The 21,264-nt window shown below is 37.5% G+C and overlaps 1 protein-coding gene across 1 annotated transcript in view; it reads left to right on the top strand.

The window, feature by feature from the left end:
* Nucleotides 1–4,902: 4,902 nt before the first annotated feature.
* The window catches only part of bcl3 (BCL3 transcription coactivator), a 29,845-nt gene continuing 13,483 nt past the window's right edge, over nucleotides 4,903–21,264 (top strand). The window contains exons 1-3 of the mRNA XM_049480606.1: nucleotides 4,903–5,891; nucleotides 7,139–7,247; nucleotides 20,986–21,094. Of these exons, the coding sequence (XP_049336563.1) occupies nucleotides 5,420–5,891; nucleotides 7,139–7,247; nucleotides 20,986–21,094 (690 nt within the window). The 5' untranslated portion in view covers nucleotides 4,903–5,419. The remainder of the gene's footprint in view (nucleotides 5,892–7,138; nucleotides 7,248–20,985; nucleotides 21,095–21,264) is intronic.

The raw sequence follows: 21,264 nt of genomic DNA, 5'->3' as shown, positions 1-21,264 counted from the left end.
TTTTAAGTGAAAAATGATTTCTATCAAGTAATGTCAGTTAAATAAAAAGAGTTTATATACATTGTATAAAAAATGTATAAAAAGACTAAAAAAATGGCTATAACTTCTCAGAACAATTCCCTCTCTCATTATTCGGGCATTTAGCAAATAGAAATAATTTTGGTAATCCTAACTGATTAATTGAAGTCTAATTTAAGCTCAGACAGTGAGTAAAAAAAACGTAATGTGTCTTTTTATACAGTGTATGTACATTTCTTGCTTCAACTGTATAAAAGAAAAAGTGGATTGCATAAATAGTCTTTATATATATATATATATATATATATATATATATATATATATATATATATATATATATATATATATATATGTCTTTAAGTTAGTATTTAGTATCTGCCCTTTTAGATACTGCATATTTCTACATTCTAAACAGCCCTTTTCAAGTTCTTTCACAAAGCCTTCATAGAATTAGGGTCTGGACTTTGACTTACCCATTTCAAAACATTTACCTTCTCGATTTTAACCCATTTCTATGTAGCCTTTGCTACATGTTTTTGGTCATTGCTTTGCTGGAATATATTTTTTCTACAAAGTCAAGGTTCTCTTGCTGACTGAATCACTCATTTTACCCTCTGTCTTCACAAGCCTTTCAGCACCTGCTGTCGGAAATCATCCCCACAGTATGATGGCATGATCGTGGTCTCATCTAACCAAAAAACCTTATTCTAGTTAACTTCGGAGTCTCCCACATGCCTTGGGTGACTTTTTATCAACATTTAATACTTTGCCTATCTCTTATTAAGCTTTAACTGTTGCAGAATCAAGGTAGTATGTAGAGTCTCTCCCATTTCAGCTGCTGAAGCCTTTTAATAATTAATAGTAGTCATAGAGGTTTTGGTGGTGTTTCAATTTGTATGGGTTCTCTGTTTTAAGCAGATTTATATGTGTGATATTCCTTACATGTCTTAATTATGAATTTAACTTTGTCTAATAATGAATTTAGCTTTGTCTTTCAATTCTCGTTTGGATCATTTTTACCTGTTCTAACTTTTAGTACAATAAGATTCTTAGGCCATCTTGCATTTACTGGTAGTTTTCCATAATGCTTAAATCATGAGGTTGCGAGGGCCATGACAAACCTACAGCTTGCAAGTCTTGAGGTAGTCAATTGTAGAATTTGCTGTGTGTTTAAGACCATACTACCATAAAAAGCCAACCCCTTTATGTTTTACAGATAATTTGAGGTTTTCTTCTGAATAATTGTATCAATTGTTGCCTGTAAATGTGGCTATAACACAAACCTAAAATATTTTATATTCAGCCCCATGCTTAACAGCTTTTATGAAATGCAAAATTGAAATGAAATGCAGTTCCTTTTCTCTGAAATCTGTTTTCACGTAATTACTTCATAGCACTCCTCTGGCTTCTTTAGAATTTCTTAGGCATTCTGTAGCAGCTGAGTTTTGTAATGAGGACTCAGAAGCTTTCCTTCTCATGACCATTACATTACAATTTATTTTCAGAGCACCACCCTGTTGACATTCTTGCAGGTACATGGTAGTCAAATGGGGTTTTAGTTTACCTACTCACCAGCATATGAGTAGTTATCTTAGTTTTATTTATGGGTTTATCTCCAGATAAGATATGATCTGGCTATCATCTTCTTGTAACTCCTCCACCATTACGAGGAATTTTGGTTGTTGAATGTGCTCCCAGAAAAAAAATATATCATATTGGGTGTGTTTAAGCTCGAACATTTATGTAGCTTGGCCCTATCCACATATAATCCTAAAGCTAAAAATGCATTAAAATGACCAGGTATAAAGAGGAAATACATGCTATATAATGTGTCTCAAATGCACGTAAGATCATCTCCTAAAAAGGTTTAAGTGATCAGATTTTAAATGCATTCTGAATGCATTTACATGTTAAAAGGTGTAAAGGACCACATAATTTTTATATACTGAAAGAAAACTAATTTAGGATTAAGATTTAACATTTTCTGAATATTATGCTTAGTTTTTGTTTCGCTGTTGTGTTTACTCCTTACTATTAAAAAAATAATTTAGCCATGGGTGCATAACATTTTTGCATACATATATAGGTTTCCTGATAACAGCTGGAGGGAGAGCCCCACTTCCTCTCTACTTAGTACTGCAGCATACCGGCTCATGAACCGGTGATAAAAACTAGATCAACCACTAAAAAGAAAGGTAAGTGTGGCGGTTGCACTGTTGCAAAGCGAACTGCAGGACACAAGGGCAAGAGGAAAGAAACAAAATAAAACATTTGGCCAAAGGCTGAGTACCTAATAACAAAAAATAGTCGTTTTTTATTAATGTTGCCAATTTTTACCATTAAATAATTACATGACCTAAAAAGTTAGGTCCACCCAAATTTTCAACCGCATCACAGTTAACACTGCAGTGTTACAGATTTATTATTTAGGCTATGTTGATTTCTGTTCAACATAAAGTTCTGTATTTGAAGCACGATTCTATAACAAAGGTAACTTACTAAAAAGTGATTATGATTAAAAAGTTTTACTGACCAGAAATTTCAACTTAATACAGCTCATGATAAATAAAATAAAAAGAAAAACTAAAAGGGCAAGTGTTTAAAGCGCTTCAAACGGAACATCTGAAGCTCAATGTCTTATTGATTATCCTCCATTTCAGTCACATGCCCCTTAAATGGCCAACTCCTGTAGATTGGCCTTCTCACTATGGGTTATTTCTGGATAATATGGGCAAATTTTATATCACAATATATTTTGTAATTTCGGTCAATACGATATAATTTTGACATTGTTATGAACACTATAAATGCCACCGCCTTTGGTGTACATCACATACTGGCACTACCAGGATATGGTAACAGCTGCTGTAAATACTGTATATCTCTTACAACACAAAGTACATTAACCAAGTTTATGTACCTTTATTCACCTAAAGGACAGAGAATATATATTAGAGCATTTATTTGCAGAAAATGAGAACTACCTGAAATAAAAAAGGGGGCAGAGCTTTCAGACCATAAAGAATGCAAAGAAAACACATTCATAGTCAAAAAGTTTTAAGAGTTCATAAATCAATATTTGATGGAATAACCCTGGTTTTTAATCACAGTTTTCATGCATCTTGGCATGGTCTCCTCCACCAGTCTTGCACACTGCTTTTGGATAGCTTTGGATTTGCACTACTGGTGCAAAAAGTCAAGCAGGTTTTCAATTTGATAAAATCAAAGAAACTCATAATTTGTAATAAGTGCTTAGTTTTTCCAGAGCTGTATGTCTTAGAGAGTAACTACACCCATTTTTACATTAATAGCTGAAAGATGTCGTTCTGTAATACATATACAGCATAACAGTCCTGCTTAATATAAGATAAAATGAAGATATTAGACCATATTTTGCGGAAAAATCTACTTAGTAAATTCCAATTAAATTAAATGTTGGATGTTCATTATTGCATGTACATGTATACGAGCTGACCAAAGGACTCTTAATATGATACTCACAATAGCAGATTAGCCAAAGTGGCTAACGGCTAACTGGCGATGCTAACTGTATTTTTTATTTAATTAATCACTGCTTTCTTTTTTAAAAATCAATGGTCAACCCTTACAACACTGGGATACAGCTATTGCCCCAATACTAGCTATGCTAACAGACTGCTGGTGTTAATAGAGGTGGCGAACGGCTAACCGGACATGCTAGGCTAAATCATTTCCGATCTGAATTAAAAACGTTTTCAATACAGATGGATGGCGCTGCGCTGGTTTGATACGTAGGTTGTGTGAGTTTATATGACATGTGGATTGTGGCTTTAGCTTACTCGAGTCTTTATTTATTACCCTCAAAACACCGGAATGTGGCTATCAGCTCAATGCTAACGTTAGCTAGGCTGACTGCTGGTATTAATGGAGATGGCTAACTGGCGTAACTGTTTTTTCGTTGTTAATGAAGGAACGCCGGTGGTTATGTATTCACCGGCCCTGGGCAGGTTCTGTTCTGATATTAATATATAGACAAATATATTACAGTGGGGTCCCACCCTTAGCTTACTAGGGTTGATGAACCAGAAGGAAACTTTCTTCAGTCAAACGACTGGTCGCATTAAATTGGTCGCACTCTAAATTCCTGCTAAATTAGGCAGCTAACCCACCTAGCTAAGCTAAACTGTGTACAGCGTATACCTTTAACTGTAACTGGAGAACAGCTTGTTTGTAAAAGTAAACTGAACTTTGTAAACTGATACCAAGTGATGCTGAAACATTTATTTTGTGTAATTATTATCAGTAGCGTAAAAATGTAAACAGAACCTGCTGTTTGTCGTCTACCTGCCAGCTCTGTCGCTCACTCCCTGCTCTGTATAACTTAACTTACAGCAGAACTATGAACGTCTGGAGCCTGGGTCTGACCCTGCCAATTTAAAACACTTTTTAAACACACTTCTTTTTTTCAGGCAAATAATTTCAGTTGCCAAATATTAGGCTCCCTACTTGGATTGTAAATTCTTTGCCATTAAGCATACAGTACCTACATATAGAGCCAGGTAGGTTTGGGTTTTTTCCTCTTCAGAAATGAAATCATCATTTAAACACTTTTTTTAATTTAATCAGGTTCAATAATTTAGTCTTAATAATTTAATTTGACCTGCTATTGAGCGATTTGCTTTTCATTTTGACGGATTGTGTTATACACGTTTTGACTGGAAATGACTGTAGCAATCTGGCAACCCTGCCTGCCTCAGCGCGCTGTAGGCTCCAGCTGATAGCAACTGAATAATCGTGTGAAAAGGGGAAGCCCCGTGTGTGCTAGTGTACGTACGTGTGTGTGTGTGTGTGTGTGTGTGTGTGTGTGTGTGTGTGTGTGTGTGTGTGTGTGTGTGTGTGTGTGTGTGTGTGAAAGGGAGAGAGAGAGCAGAAGAGAAACTTAGTTCAGATGAGTCGCTCTCAGCAGTGTGCAGCAGTGTTTTCAGTGCTCTCTGTTTCTACAGTGTGGAGGAGCTTAGCTTTATTATAGTAGGTAGCTGCTGTGCACACTCAGTGTGGGGGATCTGACCAAAACATTAGAGTAGGATAGCTAGCTGGTGGACCTTTTGTTTTGGTGATTGTATTGTTTTAGAATGGTTTTCTAGTTTAGTTAGTTTGTTAATTATATCGTCTTGCTGGAGCCTGAGGGGTTCACATATTTACATATTTTATTATATTTTCTTTACTGACAGAAAGGCATACGTTTTTTACTTTTTCTTTCCTTTTCTTGCTTTTTCTATTAATAAGCACTAGCTATTTATTGCACAGACTGGCTGTCATGGGCTGTCCTGAAGGGCTGAAGGTGCTGCTGCTGCTCGGTGGTGGACTAGGGGGAGTGTGTTAAGATGCCGGCGGGCTGACTGACAGTAAGCGTTTCCCGACTATGACCATGAGCGGTGACCGCACCGAGCCGTCTGCGCCGCTCGACCTGCGGACCAAGGGCAGAGACCGTGTGGGGGGCGGCGGCGGCGGCAGTGGCAGCAGTGGCGGCGGCAGTGGCAGCAGCAGCCTGAGAGGCTCCCCTCCAGCCTCCCCCGCCGTCACAGCTGACAGTGGCGCAAAGGTAGGCAGCGAGCCTTCATTAATAAAGTGTGGCAGCGACCAGAAGCCGCCTGCCTCCGATCTTCCAATAAGAAAACGCTACCTGCAGAACCACAGCACCCCTGACCCCTCGAAAACAGAGCCGCAGAAGGACTCCGGAGGAAGCCCGGCTCCTGCCAAGAAGCCCCGGTGCAGCGTTGAGAATCGGAACGGACTGAGCCGGGCTGAGCCTCGGCCGCGCAGCTTCTCGCCAGTCCAGAGTCCAGAGCAGGCAGGAGCGCACGGACACAGCCACGGTCACCTGCCAACGCTGTGTAAGTGGCAGTTTTTGTGTGTGTTTGTGTGTGTAATTGTATAAAAATGCCTAGAGAGGTGTGGTTCAACTTTTTGGACACAAGCTGACCGTTCCTAACACTGAGGTCTTGGGTTCAAGTCCCTCTCTGGGTGGAGTTTCCATGTTCTCCCTGTGTCCTCCGGGAACTCCTCTGGTTTCCTCCCACATTACGAAAAACATGGAGATTAGGTTAATGTGTATGTAGCAATGTATGTATTACTCTGTGCCCAAATATGGATTGGCACCTGTCCTGGTTCAGCTCCCCAGTGTCTAAAATGCAGTCCTCCAAGTGGACAGTTGTTTCCAGTTGAGAGTACGCTGTACACGATTGGCTGCCACTTATTACCATTGTGTGTTAATGGGTACTGAGTATAAATGGTTGTGTGTGAAACATAATTGTAAAGCGTCTTTGGGTTTCTAGAAAGTGTAACTTCATTCATTCATTCATTCATTCATTCATTCTCAGCTGTTTCTTCAAGTTACTGTTGTCTTTTAAGTGTAGCTCTTCTGCTCAGTCCAGTTTAAGAGTCCTGCTTATTCATTACAAAATCTACGTATGTAGGTCCTCTGTAGGTCTGTGTATATGTGTGAATATGTGTGTAAGTGTGTGTGTGTGTGTGTGTCGCAAACAGAAGGTTGCGCAGTCATGGTCAGTCCAGCCAGTATACTTTGTCATTGTGAAACTTTCAGCCAATCAACAGGAAGTTATGAGGTTTGCTTAGTAGTCTCTTGCAAAACATGTCAGTGGGTCAGCATATGCATCTGCGCTGCATCCCACGGCCATGGATGAGTTCACAATGTTGTATATTTATAATCAGGAGATTAGATCATACGAACAAGTATGACAAATCCCAGTAAATACCTTTTTACACTGTTTAATCACTGTTCTTTGTCATTTTAGAAACACCCAGTTCAGTTCTGTATGGTTTTCTGATTCAGTCACCTTAATATGAAATGATAGACACAAGGGCTGCACAATATATCATTTCCCTATTGTCATTGTAGAAGTCACATTGCTAGATGTGCAATGTCACATAAAGCAGAAAAAAAAATTTGCACTGTTCTCATTTTCCTCTAATTAAATTTCCTAGATTTTTTTCTCCATTTTCTTTTCAATATTTTCAGCCCTAACAGACACTCTTCTAGGGACTTGCTTTTAAATGATGAGATATATATTCAGCTTATGTTTATTTTTTGCTGATGTTTTTTTTCATGACTTCGTCACAGGTTCCCATATGTTCATCTCAACTCATCCGTACTCCAATATTTATGAAGACACGAATCGTCTGCTGCGCGAGGTTGCTCTGGCCACACACCCAGATGATGATGGAGACACGTAAGTCATTTGTCTATAAGGAAATCCACTTGTCATTGTTTGAAATGTTGAAGTTCAAGTGCTCATTGTGCATCACAACACACTAATTTCCTCAACACTCTTATGAGATTGCCCATGACTGATGAACGCTATTAAAAAGCCCATAACTTCCTTTGAAGATGACATGATTTACTGGTTTTACGTGTACTGGCTGCTCTACCTGCATTTGTAGGTGAAAGTATTACCTTCATTTACTGTACCTCAGGACCAGCAGTGTGGGGAAATGCACATAGTACAGACATTGAATTAAACAAATCCAGAATCTGCTAATCAGAAACAAATATAGCGAAATACACCAATTAGCCATAACATTAGCATCACCTGCCTAATATTCAACAGGTCAGATCTGAGCATTCAAGGCATGGACTCCACGAGATGACTGCAACAGATCATTTAAGTCCTGTAAGCTCTACCAGGAAGCAAGGCAATCATGCAAAAGGAAAAATCTGTAAGCCCAGTAGTACTAACATTGTGATTGATTATTAAAGTGTTTAGGGAAGGCCCTATTGTCAGTCCAGGTCTGTAGCATCCGTACCCTTATAAATCCTGCCATACATGGAAGATACCCAACAGGACCAAGCTGGAGGTGATAAAGTGGGTAGGAGAAGAAATTGAAACAGCATCTGAAAGCAGAGCAGCTGTGGAAGTGGAGGTCTTACACAGACAGGTGGAAGCTGGTGATTGGCTGAGAAATGGCTAAATCAATTCAATGAGCCTTAGATCAATGTTGCCACAAGACCTGCCTGATACTAGTCGTCTAGCCATCACAGATTGGTTCTTGTCAAATTAGCTCAGATTCTTATGCTTGCTTTGATGTTAAGAATGTTAAGAACTGACCATTCACTTACTGCCTAATATATCCCACATTTTGACAGATAAGATGGTAGATAAACATAATGAAATTAAATTAAGGTTATAAAACTGCCTACGAGTATACTGCCATTTTAATGCATGGCAGTTATTTTACTTAGAATGTACTTAAACAGAAAAAAGATACCTGGTTAATACTTCATATATCTAGAGTCTAGTGATACATACAGTATTGTTTGTTGAGGAATCTGCCCAGCATATTCTTTAGAGGTGGCTCACTTCCTATCTGTTCTGATTCATTACACTAGCATGTGACACAACTGTAAAGGAAAAGAAAAGCACGAATAAGGTAATGAGTTAGAAAGTTGGCATGCTTCTCTTGATTTGAGTTGTGGGCGTATTGTACATGTGTGAAACACTGGTAGAGAAGAGGGTGAGTGTGAGGAAGGGAAAAAGAGATTGGCTAAGAGATTGGGACAGATTAGCTAACTTGCTGACCTCAGGGAGATGTGTACAGTTGTGTACTTTTCACTCCTTTTGTGAGAACAGGGCAGGGTTTTATATCTTATGTGGACTTAAGGTACACTTGCTGGAGTTCAATCATGAGACATTCAAGGTGCAAAGGTATAAAGGTAAACATGTCAGCAGTGTTTCTATTACATTCAAATTATTGCTATTGCAGCTTCAGAGTTTTATGGAGTGTCATGAAATTGCAATTATAAAACTCTTCAGATAGTGTTTAAGGGAAACAACAGATTTGGGAAGTGTATATATATGCAGGCACTTTATGACTCATCATGATGCTTTATTGCATGTAATGTATGTAAGTACAGCATACAAATGAACTTGAACCTGCCGTTTATTAGCTATCCTTATATATAACTATATATAGCCTGCTTTATATATAGCTTGGTGGATTGTGGGCCTGCCTGTTCTGCTGAAAATCCTATAAGAAACACTATATCAGCATTTCATTAACATAAAGCTAATTTCTGACTGTATATAAAATAGGGTGAACTGGTCCCTAAGATTAACACTGCTGTCTCTTTTTACCTAATAGAATAGAATGTAATGGAAAGTGAAAAAGCCTCAAGTATTAAGCGTCCAGGAGCAGAATTAGTGTTTATAACAAAATGCTTTGGCTCTAAATTAACAATTTGTACATGTAATATACATTGTAGTTACTCTGTAATGCCTGAAGAGCCATGCTCAGAGTCATGCTCAGCTCTAATTTGCTTTATTGCAGCCTAATGTGAAGAGACATGTCAAGTAGACAGTAGACATGTTGTGCTAAAGTGCTGAGTTGCAATGTGGTTTTAAAGGGCAAAGCCAAAAGAAGAGTAAAAATCTGAAACTATGTGGTGTAAGAGTATCTGAGAAGGTACAGGCTACAGATGAGCACATTTTATGCTCTGTCATGCATGGACACACATACCCTTACTGTAAGACCCAAACATCCTCCCACATGATGGCAACTATGAAAGTACTGCTCTTTGTGAGCTCATGTGAGTGAAACTTGGTTTTTCAAAAAGGACACCTGCTGTCATGCAATATTGACACCCTGGTTTAGTCAACATGTGTCTTCAGATTTTTCATCTAGGTTAGCAAATTTGACCATGTATGAGTGTACAAATTCACCTCCCCCTCAAAAGAGAGGTTGCTTGGCAGGGGCACGGTTTTGGTCATAGATCATCACAGTTCTGCTGAGGTTTTAGTTCTGCAGTTAAACATATAATACAGACAGACAATAATCTTGATCATGCAGAGATTTTATTGCGCTTTCATCTGCCCTCGTTTTGTCTAACTGTTGAGAGGAATATACTATTTGCATATGCTAATGAATGAAATATGGATCATGCAGAGATTTCATTGCTCTCTGCACTTGTTATTCTAGCTGTTAAGAGGAATCTAGTTTTAGCATATGCTAATGAATGAAATGTTTCACAGGCTGGCAACGTTTATTACTGGTAGAAGACAATTTCCTGGCCTGTATCTGCAAGTTACATCAGTATCTGTCAGAGATCAAGCTTTAGCAGAAAACAACATTAAGCCACACACATACAGATACTCACACCCTGACACGCACACACATGCACATTCACACACATACAAATGCATACACAAACACACACACACACACATACACACTGTCTGCCCCTTCTCTGTAATCTACTGCTTTATGGCTGTTACGTCAATGGGCGTTTCATCCTCTCACCTTGTTTTTTTCTCAGCGCTTACCAGACCCTCATTTTCGGGAAAGCCAGTGTGAGTGTGCGAGTCTGTGGTTTGCTCAGGTGTCTCTCTCTCTCTCTGTGTTCTTCTCTTTTTTTCAGCCCTTTTTAAATGAATGGGCTCAAAAACCCAAACATCCGCTCCCCGCTTCCTCTTTCACACCGCTTTCTCCCCCATCTCTCTCTCTCTTGCACTCTCTCTCTCTCTTCCTCTCTCTATCTATTGCTATACCTTCCATTCAGTTTCTATACCTGCTCTAATTTTTTTTTTTTTATTTGTAGAAAATGATTTGTGTGCATTATACCTAAATACCCACCATGTGTTTGCAGTGCAGTGAATACATTTATCCAGTTATGAACCAGCAGGTTTAGGTAATGTTTATATAAAGAATAAATAAGAAAAAAATAAAATAAAATAAAAAATAGAAAATGTGGTTTTAGTGATTTTGGTGACAGAAGTGCTGGTTTGAACTACTGATTTCCTTGGATTTTTAACACAACGGCCTCTAGATTTTTCTTTAAAACTCTAGAGTTTTCATTGTTTATGAGAGAGATCAGTGGAGAACGTTTAGACTGTCCTGAGCCAACAAAGCCTTCAGTAACTTTGGTGGCCACTCTGTACAATTCATGAGCAGAAAAGCAAATTACAGGATGCACAACATGTCCAACCTTAAAGTGGATAGGATGCAACAGCAGAAGATATCTGAGGGTCCCACCTTTGTTAGTCAAGAACAGAAAGCTGATGCTGCAGTGAATACAGGTTCATCACAACTGTACAGTTTTAGATAGGGGTGCACAATATTGGCATAAAATCCAATTCGCGGTTATGCTGTTGGATATCCTGAAATCAATGTGACTACTAAACTAGTTCGAATTAGATTAGGATGTTCAGCACATGGCTTGGCTAATTGTCAATTGAGAACAGTCTGCAGCATGAAGAGCACCTCTTGTTTCTGCATGCAGATAATGTCATTTGAGTTTGTTATTATTTTCAAAGTTATGATAGCTCTTACAACGTGTTTGTCATAAAAACTCATATCGCAATAGTAATGAAAATGCGATTTAGCTTACGGCCCTAGTTAAAGACTAGAAAAAACATAGCCTAGTCTGATAAATATTAGTATTTGCTGAGGCACACTACAGAATGACTACATGGACCTAGTCTACTGTCAGCTGCGCAGGATTGAGGAATAGTGTGTAAAGTGCTCTCCAGTGGCGTACCCAGCCTCCGGATAAAAAACAATAGAACCATCTTTGAAATGTGATAAAATAAAATAAAATAAAAAACTTGTGTGATGTTATGAAGAATTGAGTCTTCTTAAGAGCTAAAGAAGGCCCGTCACAGTATTAATGTAGTCTTTTTTAATAAATTGCTCAGGAAAGTGCAAATTATGCTTTCACATCTGGACACTGCAGTTGGAAGTCTGGGCTTTAACTTGGCCACTTCAGAACATTTACTTTTAAACCATAACTGTTGCTGAATGATTCTGGTCATTGTCTTCATGAAAAACAAGACAATGACCAGTATTTTGCTGCTTTCATTTTACCCTCTGTCTTTACAAGCTGATGAAGACCTGCTGGTGAAATGCATCTCCACTACAGGATGCTGCCACCACCGTCTTTCACTGTGGGGATGGTGTTTTGGTGGTCTCATCAGACCAAATAACCTTATTCCTGGCGACATTGGAGTCTCCCACATGAACTGTGGTCAATATTTAATCCTTTTTGTCACTTTGCCATGACGTTTTGACAGGTGAATAATCCGGGTATCAGTTGTCGTATCAAATCCATGGTGTACCCAATCTCTGCTGCTGAAGCTTCGAACTACTTCAACATAATGTAATATGTCGACCATGATTTAGTTTGTTAAATGGATAGAAGAGGAGAAGATCCAATTTTAAACAGGCAGGACTATGTATACACTGACGGAACAGTAACTAGTATTGTGTCCCATGACTTTTGCCCTGTCGCATGGAAGATAAAGTATGCTGCACTGACCAGTGGGATATGATTGTAAGTGTGAATGCTATACTACTTTCTACTGTGAATGGTAAAGCCTTCAATCACGTATTCTCACACAACCTTGGTGTGTTCATCTGACACCAACTTTCAGGCCTTGCACAAACTCTGATGATTCACGTTGCCTTGCCATGAGCATGCTTGCTAGGGTTTAACCTCACTTACAAGATAGTACCTCATTACTTTTTTTATGTTACGGACTGCTATCCCATGACTTTTTGTGTGTGGGTATGTGTATGTGTATATATGCGTATTTTAGCAGAACACTTCAAAAATTAAGTTATGATTAGGGGTGGGCGATATGGCTCTAAAATAATATCACGATATTTCAGGGTATTTTTGCGATAACGATATACTTGGCGATATAGGAAAACTAAAATAACTAATTAATTTCATGAATATAGTATAATAGTATAACAGAATAATCATAATGTGGCAAAATAAATATTATAGCATAAAATGATATAATGCAGCAAAAAATATTGCAGAATATTTAGTGCATGCATATAAACTGCAAACTAAAACAATTATACAATAAATAAACCTAAAGCTTCACAGTAAATATTAGACTACTTTTAAGACAGAACAGCCCTATTATCACGATATGGATTTTTAATATCATAATATTTCTGTGTCACCATATATTGTATACGATATAATATTGCCCACCCCTAGTTATGCTAATAAATTAGTTATTGTCATTTGAAAAAATATATTTTTGTTTCCTTTTATATATTTCTGTGAATTCTGGATTATAGTTATTTTTATATAAACTATATATACAGAAAATGTAACATTTTGGCAGTGTAAAATATTTTTTATTAATAATTTAGAAACTGTTGTGACACTAATATACTACTATTTGTAGTTTTATAGGTGGTAAGAGCTCACATACAAGGACTAGACAATGCTCTTTAAGGCAACAATTAAAACAGTCTGTATTCATAGCTTACTTTTAACACTGCTAGTCCTGGTAGGCCACAACAAAGAAGATGCACAGTTTAGTGTATTTTTTGACTTATATAGAATATATAGTATGAGTGCACTATTCTATAAACTTATCAGCAATAAATTACACTATACTGTGGTTTGTACATTTTGTGTGGTCTTCTGGTGAACTGTAGCTGCACTATATACACAGTGCTGGGGTATTCAGTTAGCCCAAGAAAACAAGTTCATTTACATGTAGCAGGCTGCAGCACTCATTAGGGGCCAGATGCACGTTGTTGTTTGATGTCACTGATGTGTGTCTGACGTTCTAGTGGTAATAAAGAAGAAGAAGTTTAAGGGTCAGGTGGTATCCAGAAGTACCGCAGCTTGAGTTGTTTTTTCAATAACAGCCATTTCATGTGGTTTTGGGTCAGGTTATTATTTTATTGTTATACCATATTAGGTCACTGTGGCTGTGCATTTTTCTGGAGGCTAAGTGTGGATCAAAAGAAAAACCATTAAAACCCCAACTTATTAACTGTATGGTGCATACTGTAGATGTGTCTATTTTGATCAATACTGATTTAAGATACCAGTTAAAGAGTGATGAAGTTGTGTGATGTTTTTGTAAAGAATTAAACATCTAAATAACTTAATATAAACTAGGTTTCATTGATGCTGTGTCAAGTATTTAGTACTCGTCAGCAAAAGAAAATCACAATTGTGATTGCTGATATTAAAGTGCATACTTACTTTTTTGATAAACTGCATGTCTGACCTTTTTAAGCCCATGCTGCTACACTACACATTGGACAATAATGAATGCATTCAGCTTATTTAAGCTGCACTCATTGCTTTGTATGGCACAGATGTGCAGATACACACACATACACAGTTTGTTTGGTCCCTTTAGGGATGCATTTCCAAAAGAATAGGACTCTCTTGAACAGATAATGAGTTGTGGGGACTGAGGTGGGGTAGCGATCATCCAACATCACTAAATGCAACCAGATCCTCACAGCAGTGCTAGAAGGTCTGGTAGATAGACAGCTACTCCAGCAAAAGCAGGATAATATTTTTGAATTACACTTGTCTCAGAAGAAAAACTGATGAAGAAGTTGTCCAAATATATTTATCTTATAACGTGTGAATCACTCATGCATGCAAGCTGCAAAAAAGGCAACAGCAGTTTTTTGCTTGTGGCCAGTCTTCAGTACTGTTGCCGTAAGGACCAACTCCCTCAGCTGTCAGGCTGATTTCTGGTAAACAGTGGCATACAGTGCTTGCCTCAGGTTTTTTCGTGCCATATTTCAGCTTCCCTTCTGTCTTTGTTTATTGCCACTGCGGGCCGTGCCACAAGGGATGTGAGGTTTGTGTGTCTCTGGCCTGTACAGGATGCCGCACATACGCAGCCTGGCTTTATCTGTGCCTGCGGTCTAACTAACTCTCACTCACTTCCAGGAACTTAAGAGTGTTTCATCTTTAAAGAAGAGAGACAGAAAGACCATGAGATTGTGAGAATGGGAGGATCATGAAGAGCAGTGTTGAAACAACATGCTCTGCGTACTACAGCAGTAGTGGTAATCTCAGATGGTAATCTCTGTTGACCTGTGATCCATCGAAAGGTTAAAGGAACAGGGTGATGGGATGCGTTTTAGTTCTGGGTCAATTTCCACTGGTTAAAGGTGAAGTAGCAAATACACATGTTCTCTGTTTAGTCTTTAACAATGTTCTGCACAGTCTTAGCTATTCCCTGCCCCAGCACACATGATGTAGCTCATTAAGCGCTTGATGGTTATAGTTATACATAGGCTAACTGAGGCGTCCTGTAGCGAGAATACAGTGCAGGACAGTGAGTACCCACAAGCGGAATTAGTAAAAACTAAGCTTTAATGTGGGCTGAATAATAATTATGGGTGATGCATGCTAAGGACAGTCATAATACGTTTTGTGCAAGCATTTTCCAGTTTCTTTAATGAACTATATTTTTCTTACTCTGGCTTTCGTTCTATATATTTGCCGGAATGCTTGGTTTGGTATAGAAGGCATGAATGATGTCAGAGTGCAACACTGTTATGCTTACAGATATAGTTTTCACACATTGATGAAATTATCCCAATGTGTGAAACAAAGATTTCAATCACGTGTATTTCACTTTGTAGTCTAATTCTTCTCCGGGTAGTCAGACTGAAATCTGAACGTTGTGTGGGACTAAATATTCAAATTCTGTCTTTGTGTGCAATTATTACTGGTGTTTAGTTTGTAGTAGGAGGAGTTACGGTTGACGAATGCGTCTTGAAAAGATGGGTGTTTTTACGTGCTGTAATGTGTTTGTATGTAAACAAACATGCAAGGAAACACAATAGAGGTCATAAAAGAGGTCATGTACATATATTGTATGAAACGTTGATAATGTAATTCTAGCTTGGAGTAAAATATTGGGCAGATATACTGTCCTAGATAGCATGCCCTTGTGTGGCCTTTATGGTTAGCTCGACCCAAAGCCAGAAATTTATGTTCATGGACTCCATGTTGGTCCCAAAAGGGCATCCATGATGGGAGGATGAGAGTTGCTAAACGTCTGAACTTGTGGACACCTGCCTAGAAGATGGGCCCATTTAGAAAGCCCAGTTGGGTTCTAGTAACAAAACAGGCACAAACATACATTTGAAACATACATTTGTAGCAAGCAAGTTACTTAGCATTAAGTTTGACTGTGCAGCCCTAATTAATACTGTGCAATGTTAGAGCTGTGCTATTTGATATATTTCCACCACAGTGGAAAGGCCTTATGCTCAATCCGACTGTAAAGAGGCTGGATGTAAATGCAAGTCTTAAAAAAAACACTGAAACAAGAGAAGCAAAGAAAGCATAGAAACAAAAGGATTACACTGGAAATAAAACACAGGCTAACAAGTAGGCATATCCATAAATCTATAGGGATGCAGGGATTATTGTACACAACAGGTACAGGAGTGCACACAAGGCTTATAAAAGAGTGGGTGAAACAAAAAGCAGCTAAATTTTGATGATACCCAAATACAATACGAAGTAGACGTGATATCAGTCAAGGTGGTGACGTGGTTTACGGGACAGAAAGTGAGTTTAAAACGATCTTCTGCTTTTTTGACTGCGTACCAGTAAATACAGAAAGTGTGACATAGCATTTTCACTTTACCTAATTTCTTTCAATTCAGTTTGATGCCTCTGCTGGACCTTGATGGTATGAATGATTGTTGATGTGTTGTGTAACAGTACTGTAAGATTTAAACTGTCATATAATGACACAGTCACTTGATTTTATACCTTTGTAAAAAGAAATCATTGTCATAAGTGTGTGTGTGTGTTATGTTATTTCCTCTATTGCAATAGTAGACCCCAATATATGGAAAATTCAGATGGTGCCTGGTTAACCCTGGGTGTGTCACCATCCCCTTCCTTGTTGAAAACTTTCTGTGGAATGGCCAACATGAAGTAATATTGGCACTATGCTTTAGGATAGCATTCGGTCGTTTACTGGATGGATATGTGTCGGACTTTTATCACTCACAATGTGTAGACTCTAAATTATGGATTAAGAACAATACTTTTATCATGTATCAAGCAATAAAGCTTTTCTTTATCCTTTAATGACTGTATATGAAATTATAATTAGGTCCATATGTTCCAACAGCTTACCTGGCACTTATATTCACAATGAATTTATCATGTTAAAATCAGTGTTTTAGTTGTTGGGCATTTAGGAGTAAACAACAGAAAGTCCAAATTTGTTTGTTAATAAAAGTATAAAAATAGCAAGTGTTGAAACAATGATCACACAGTTAGACACATCACACATAAAACAAAAGTTGTTTTGGTAAATCAGCATGCCATTAAGATTTAGTAAGTAAATAAAATAAGTGATAGAAGCTAATATTTGTGTCAAAATGTAATCAGCAAATTTCTAACTTTTACCCCTCAAAACATTGGACTCCACTTTGATCACTCTGATAATTAAACAATTGAAACAACAAACTCAAAAATTAAAACAGGAGAATTAAGTGTTTTTAAAAAGCAGTTTCCTTAATTCATAATGTGATAACAAAATGGCAGATAAAAGAAACTGTAGATATCAAGTTTAAGTCTGAAATACCACAAAAACCGTCCAAGAGAACTGCTTATATGATTACACAAAAGGCAAATCAAAACCTCTGACTGTCAAAGACTTTCAGGAAGAATCATCTGTAAAAATTAATTCAGTTAATACCAGCCAGCTGTGGAAGCAAACATCTTACCATCTCATTAAAAAATAAAGCTGAGAAGAGGTTGGCTTCTACAACAAGATGATAGACAAGAAGCACAAGCTAAAGTTTTTTTCCATGTGTCTTACAGTCCCTCAATCTAAACATCAGCAAAAATCTGAAAAAAGAACTCAAAAAGAGCAGAGCATGCAAAATGACCCAAAAATCACACAGAACTAGAAGCCTTTCTAAAGAAAGAACAGGCAAAAACCCCCAAACAAGAACAGAGAGACTCTTAGCTAGCTATAAAAAGTGTGAGCTGTGAAGCTTGTCAAATGCTGCAGGATGACCAAACTTCAGCTTTGCTTGGGCCTTTTGATTTCTTGTTATTTTAAAACATATAAAAATATAAAATGTACTCAAAGTATTTCACTGTAGATTAACACAGCACGAGGTATGCAAAAGTTTTAAAAAATGGATGAATTTTTTTTTAAGTTAAAATGCAAATTTTTGCAAAGTTTTTATTTAAAATTTGGTTTTTCATTTAAAATACACTGTATGTAACACAGTGTATTTGTTTCATTACATAATTTATTTTAAATGATTTAATATTATTCATTATCTTATTTGTTCATATGTTTTATTTCAACCCACAAAATATTAGTACATTGCAAGGTTTTTGCAAGGTAACTAAATACACTGACTTCACCATGATCAGTCTTATCTCTGTAGATTTCTGTTCTTCAGGGTTTCAGTAAAAATAGGTGGCAGACTCTGAAAAACACACTAAAAACCCCTATAAAGTGACAGTAATCAGACCGATGATTATTATTCAAAAGAGAAGAGCAATGCCATTGTCCCTGACTTCAGGAAGTCACCTCAAACCAAAGTGACTCTTACTGGAAGCCTTTTGAAAAAAAAATGCACAAAAAAGTTCAAGAGTTCCTGACTCGTGTTTATCCAGACTCACCTCTCTCTGCTTTCAGCTCGCACACAGAGGTTTTCTCTGAAGTGATCAGGAGATAAGTGTTTCCCTGTACTCACTGAGATCGCTTGCATGTGGACAATGTCTACACAATGACTCATACAGCTTTAGTAAACCATCATTCATAGAAGCAGGTGATGGATAAGCATGTTAATCAGTCCGTTCACTCAGCTGTGAAACCCACAAATGATAAAATCAAATATGGGAAACGCAATGGTCAGCAACATATGTGTCAGCAGCAGTCTCACACTTCCATATGTGTGTGAGTGTCTGTGTAGGGATGCAACTGAATGTGCATTTGTAACAAAAAGTATTGGAGTACTTTCAGTATGAGACATTATATAACTGAAGAATATGCACATTTACAAAAATGTACAAAAGGCCTGATTATTGAAACGTCTCTATTTCCTGCGTTGTGTGTGTGTATGTGAGGGTTTGTTTTTTCCTGACCTAGATAGTAAATTAATATAAAGCTCTGGAAAAAATTAAGTCTCAAAATTCTCTGATTTTGCTATTTATAGGTATATGTTGGAGTAAAATGAAAATTGTTGTTTTATTCAATAAACTACGGACAACATTTCTCCGAAATACCAAATAAAACTATTGTCACTTAGAGCATTTATTTGCAGAAAATGAGAAATAAATGAAATAACAAACAGCAGAGCTTTTAGACCTCAAATAATGTAAAAAAACAAGTTCATATTCATAAAGTTTTAAGAGTTTAGAAATCAATATTTGGTGAAATAACCCTGGTTTTTAATCCCAGTTTTCATGCAGCTCAGCATGTTCTCCTCCACCAGTGTTACACGCTGCTTTTGGATAACTTTATTCCACTCCTGATGCAAAAATTCAAGCGGTTCAGCTTGGTTTGATCTATTGTGATCTTCCTTACATTCCAGAGCTTTTCATTTTGGCAAAATCAAAGAAACTCATCATTTTTAAGTGTATTTTTTTTGTTCACACCTAGACAAATTGCTTATCTTTTGAAGTGCCAATAATTCACATTATTTACCAGAACACACTTCTGCACATTATACTGCACATATACTGTTCAGTTTCTTAATATATTACATAATGTTATAACGAGGGGAGAATCAATATGGCATCTGCAAAACTAATGTTACAATACAATTTTCTAAATATATAAAGGAATTTTGGGCAAACAGTGGTTGTGTTTATGTTTGTGGAAAACCACTTTTATGGAAGTCAAAGTAAAAATAATCGTTGAACATTTATATTGGCCTGTAAGCATGATGGCTGCAGATGGCCATGCCTAAAGTCTTCTCATGTTTTTATATTGTCATGTTGGCTCTGGACTGTTTTTAATGTATTTAAAAACATATTGACAGTAAAAGTAATCTGACAGTAAAAATCCCTTGACGATCAGGGAAAAAACAGGGACATGCTCCAACACCAAAGATGAACATGTTACTGCACTTGCAGAAACAGAAGTGTTGGCTCAAAAGCAAAACCAGTAAATGCCAAGAATAGAACACCCCAGTTGTTGTTTTAGAAAAAGTACCTAAAATAACTGTACATTATCCAAGGCACCACATGATGGCTGCCACTGGAACAGGCAATCTTACTCCCACTGCAAATATTATTATTGATGAATAAAACAGGAAAGAAAAACAATCAAGTTTAATAAGCAGGGTGTCAGTGTAAGTGTGCATATTTGTGTGTTTGGAGTCATTGTCCTGTTAAAAGTCCAAATTTTAACTACTTATATGATGACATGAGTTTACTCAAATCATGAAAAATTGTGAAGTTATTTATTTTTATTTTGTCAATTCTGTGCAATGTATTAGCTCCACTGGCATTAATGCAACCACAGGGCATGATGCTACGACTGCCATACTTAACAGTTAGTACAGAATTCTTAAGATTGAATGTCTTACCTCGTACGCCCCATTATTCATGTGATCAGCTGCAAACTTTGGTTGATCTTGAAGCTGAGGTAATTTTTCTTTTAAAATTTTCACCTATTTTCCTTTCAATACAGCTAGGCCAATTGTCCCACCCTTTCAGTTGCTACTCAGGTGTATATTCCAAATCACAGGTGATGCCACAAGATCAGGAAGGTAAAGACTAGCACACACCTCCTCAGACATATGTGAAGTCTCTTTTTCGCCTCTATTTCAAACTGCTGCTGATGCAGCACTGCTGAGTAGCATCACATCACGCTCGGAGGAAAGCGCAGCAACTAGAATCCCATACATCAGCTCACTGACGCCTTGTGCTGATTAAAATCACCCTAGAAGTGATGCATGGAAAGAGCACCATATACCCACCCAGAGAGAACAAGGCCAACTGTGCTCTCTCAGGGCACCGGCAGCTGATGGCAAGCTGCATGACTGGGATTCGAACCAGTTGGTTTCAGAAGAATAATTCAATAGTTTGTCTAATTGATCATTTAAGATGATTCAAGATCATTTCAGAGCTACATTTGCTTTTGTTTGTTTGTGCGTTTGAACAATTCACAAAAATTGTGTGTTTTTTTACAGGCCTCTGCACATTGCTGTGGTTCAGGGGAAGCTGTCAGTGGTTGAAAGACTGATCCACATTTTTCTGCGGGGTCAAAAAGAGCTGGACTCATATAACAACTTACGACAGGTAACACACACACACACGCAAAATATTGTTTAGTACATAAGCTGAAAACAGGGGTTTCTGAATATATTGGTTTATTTACCCCCCAGTGTGGCTCTTAAAACATCTAAATGAATCAGTTCATTAATGTATACTAAACTTTGGCTTCAGTAGATGACTAATAAGTGACGAAA

Source organism: Astyanax mexicanus, chromosome 6, assembly GCF_023375975.1.
Source record: "Astyanax mexicanus isolate ESR-SI-001 chromosome 6, AstMex3_surface, whole genome shotgun sequence".
Taxonomy (NCBI): domain Eukaryota; kingdom Metazoa; phylum Chordata; class Actinopteri; order Characiformes; family Acestrorhamphidae; genus Astyanax; species Astyanax mexicanus.
This window is presented reverse-complemented; position numbering and strand designations above follow the sequence as displayed.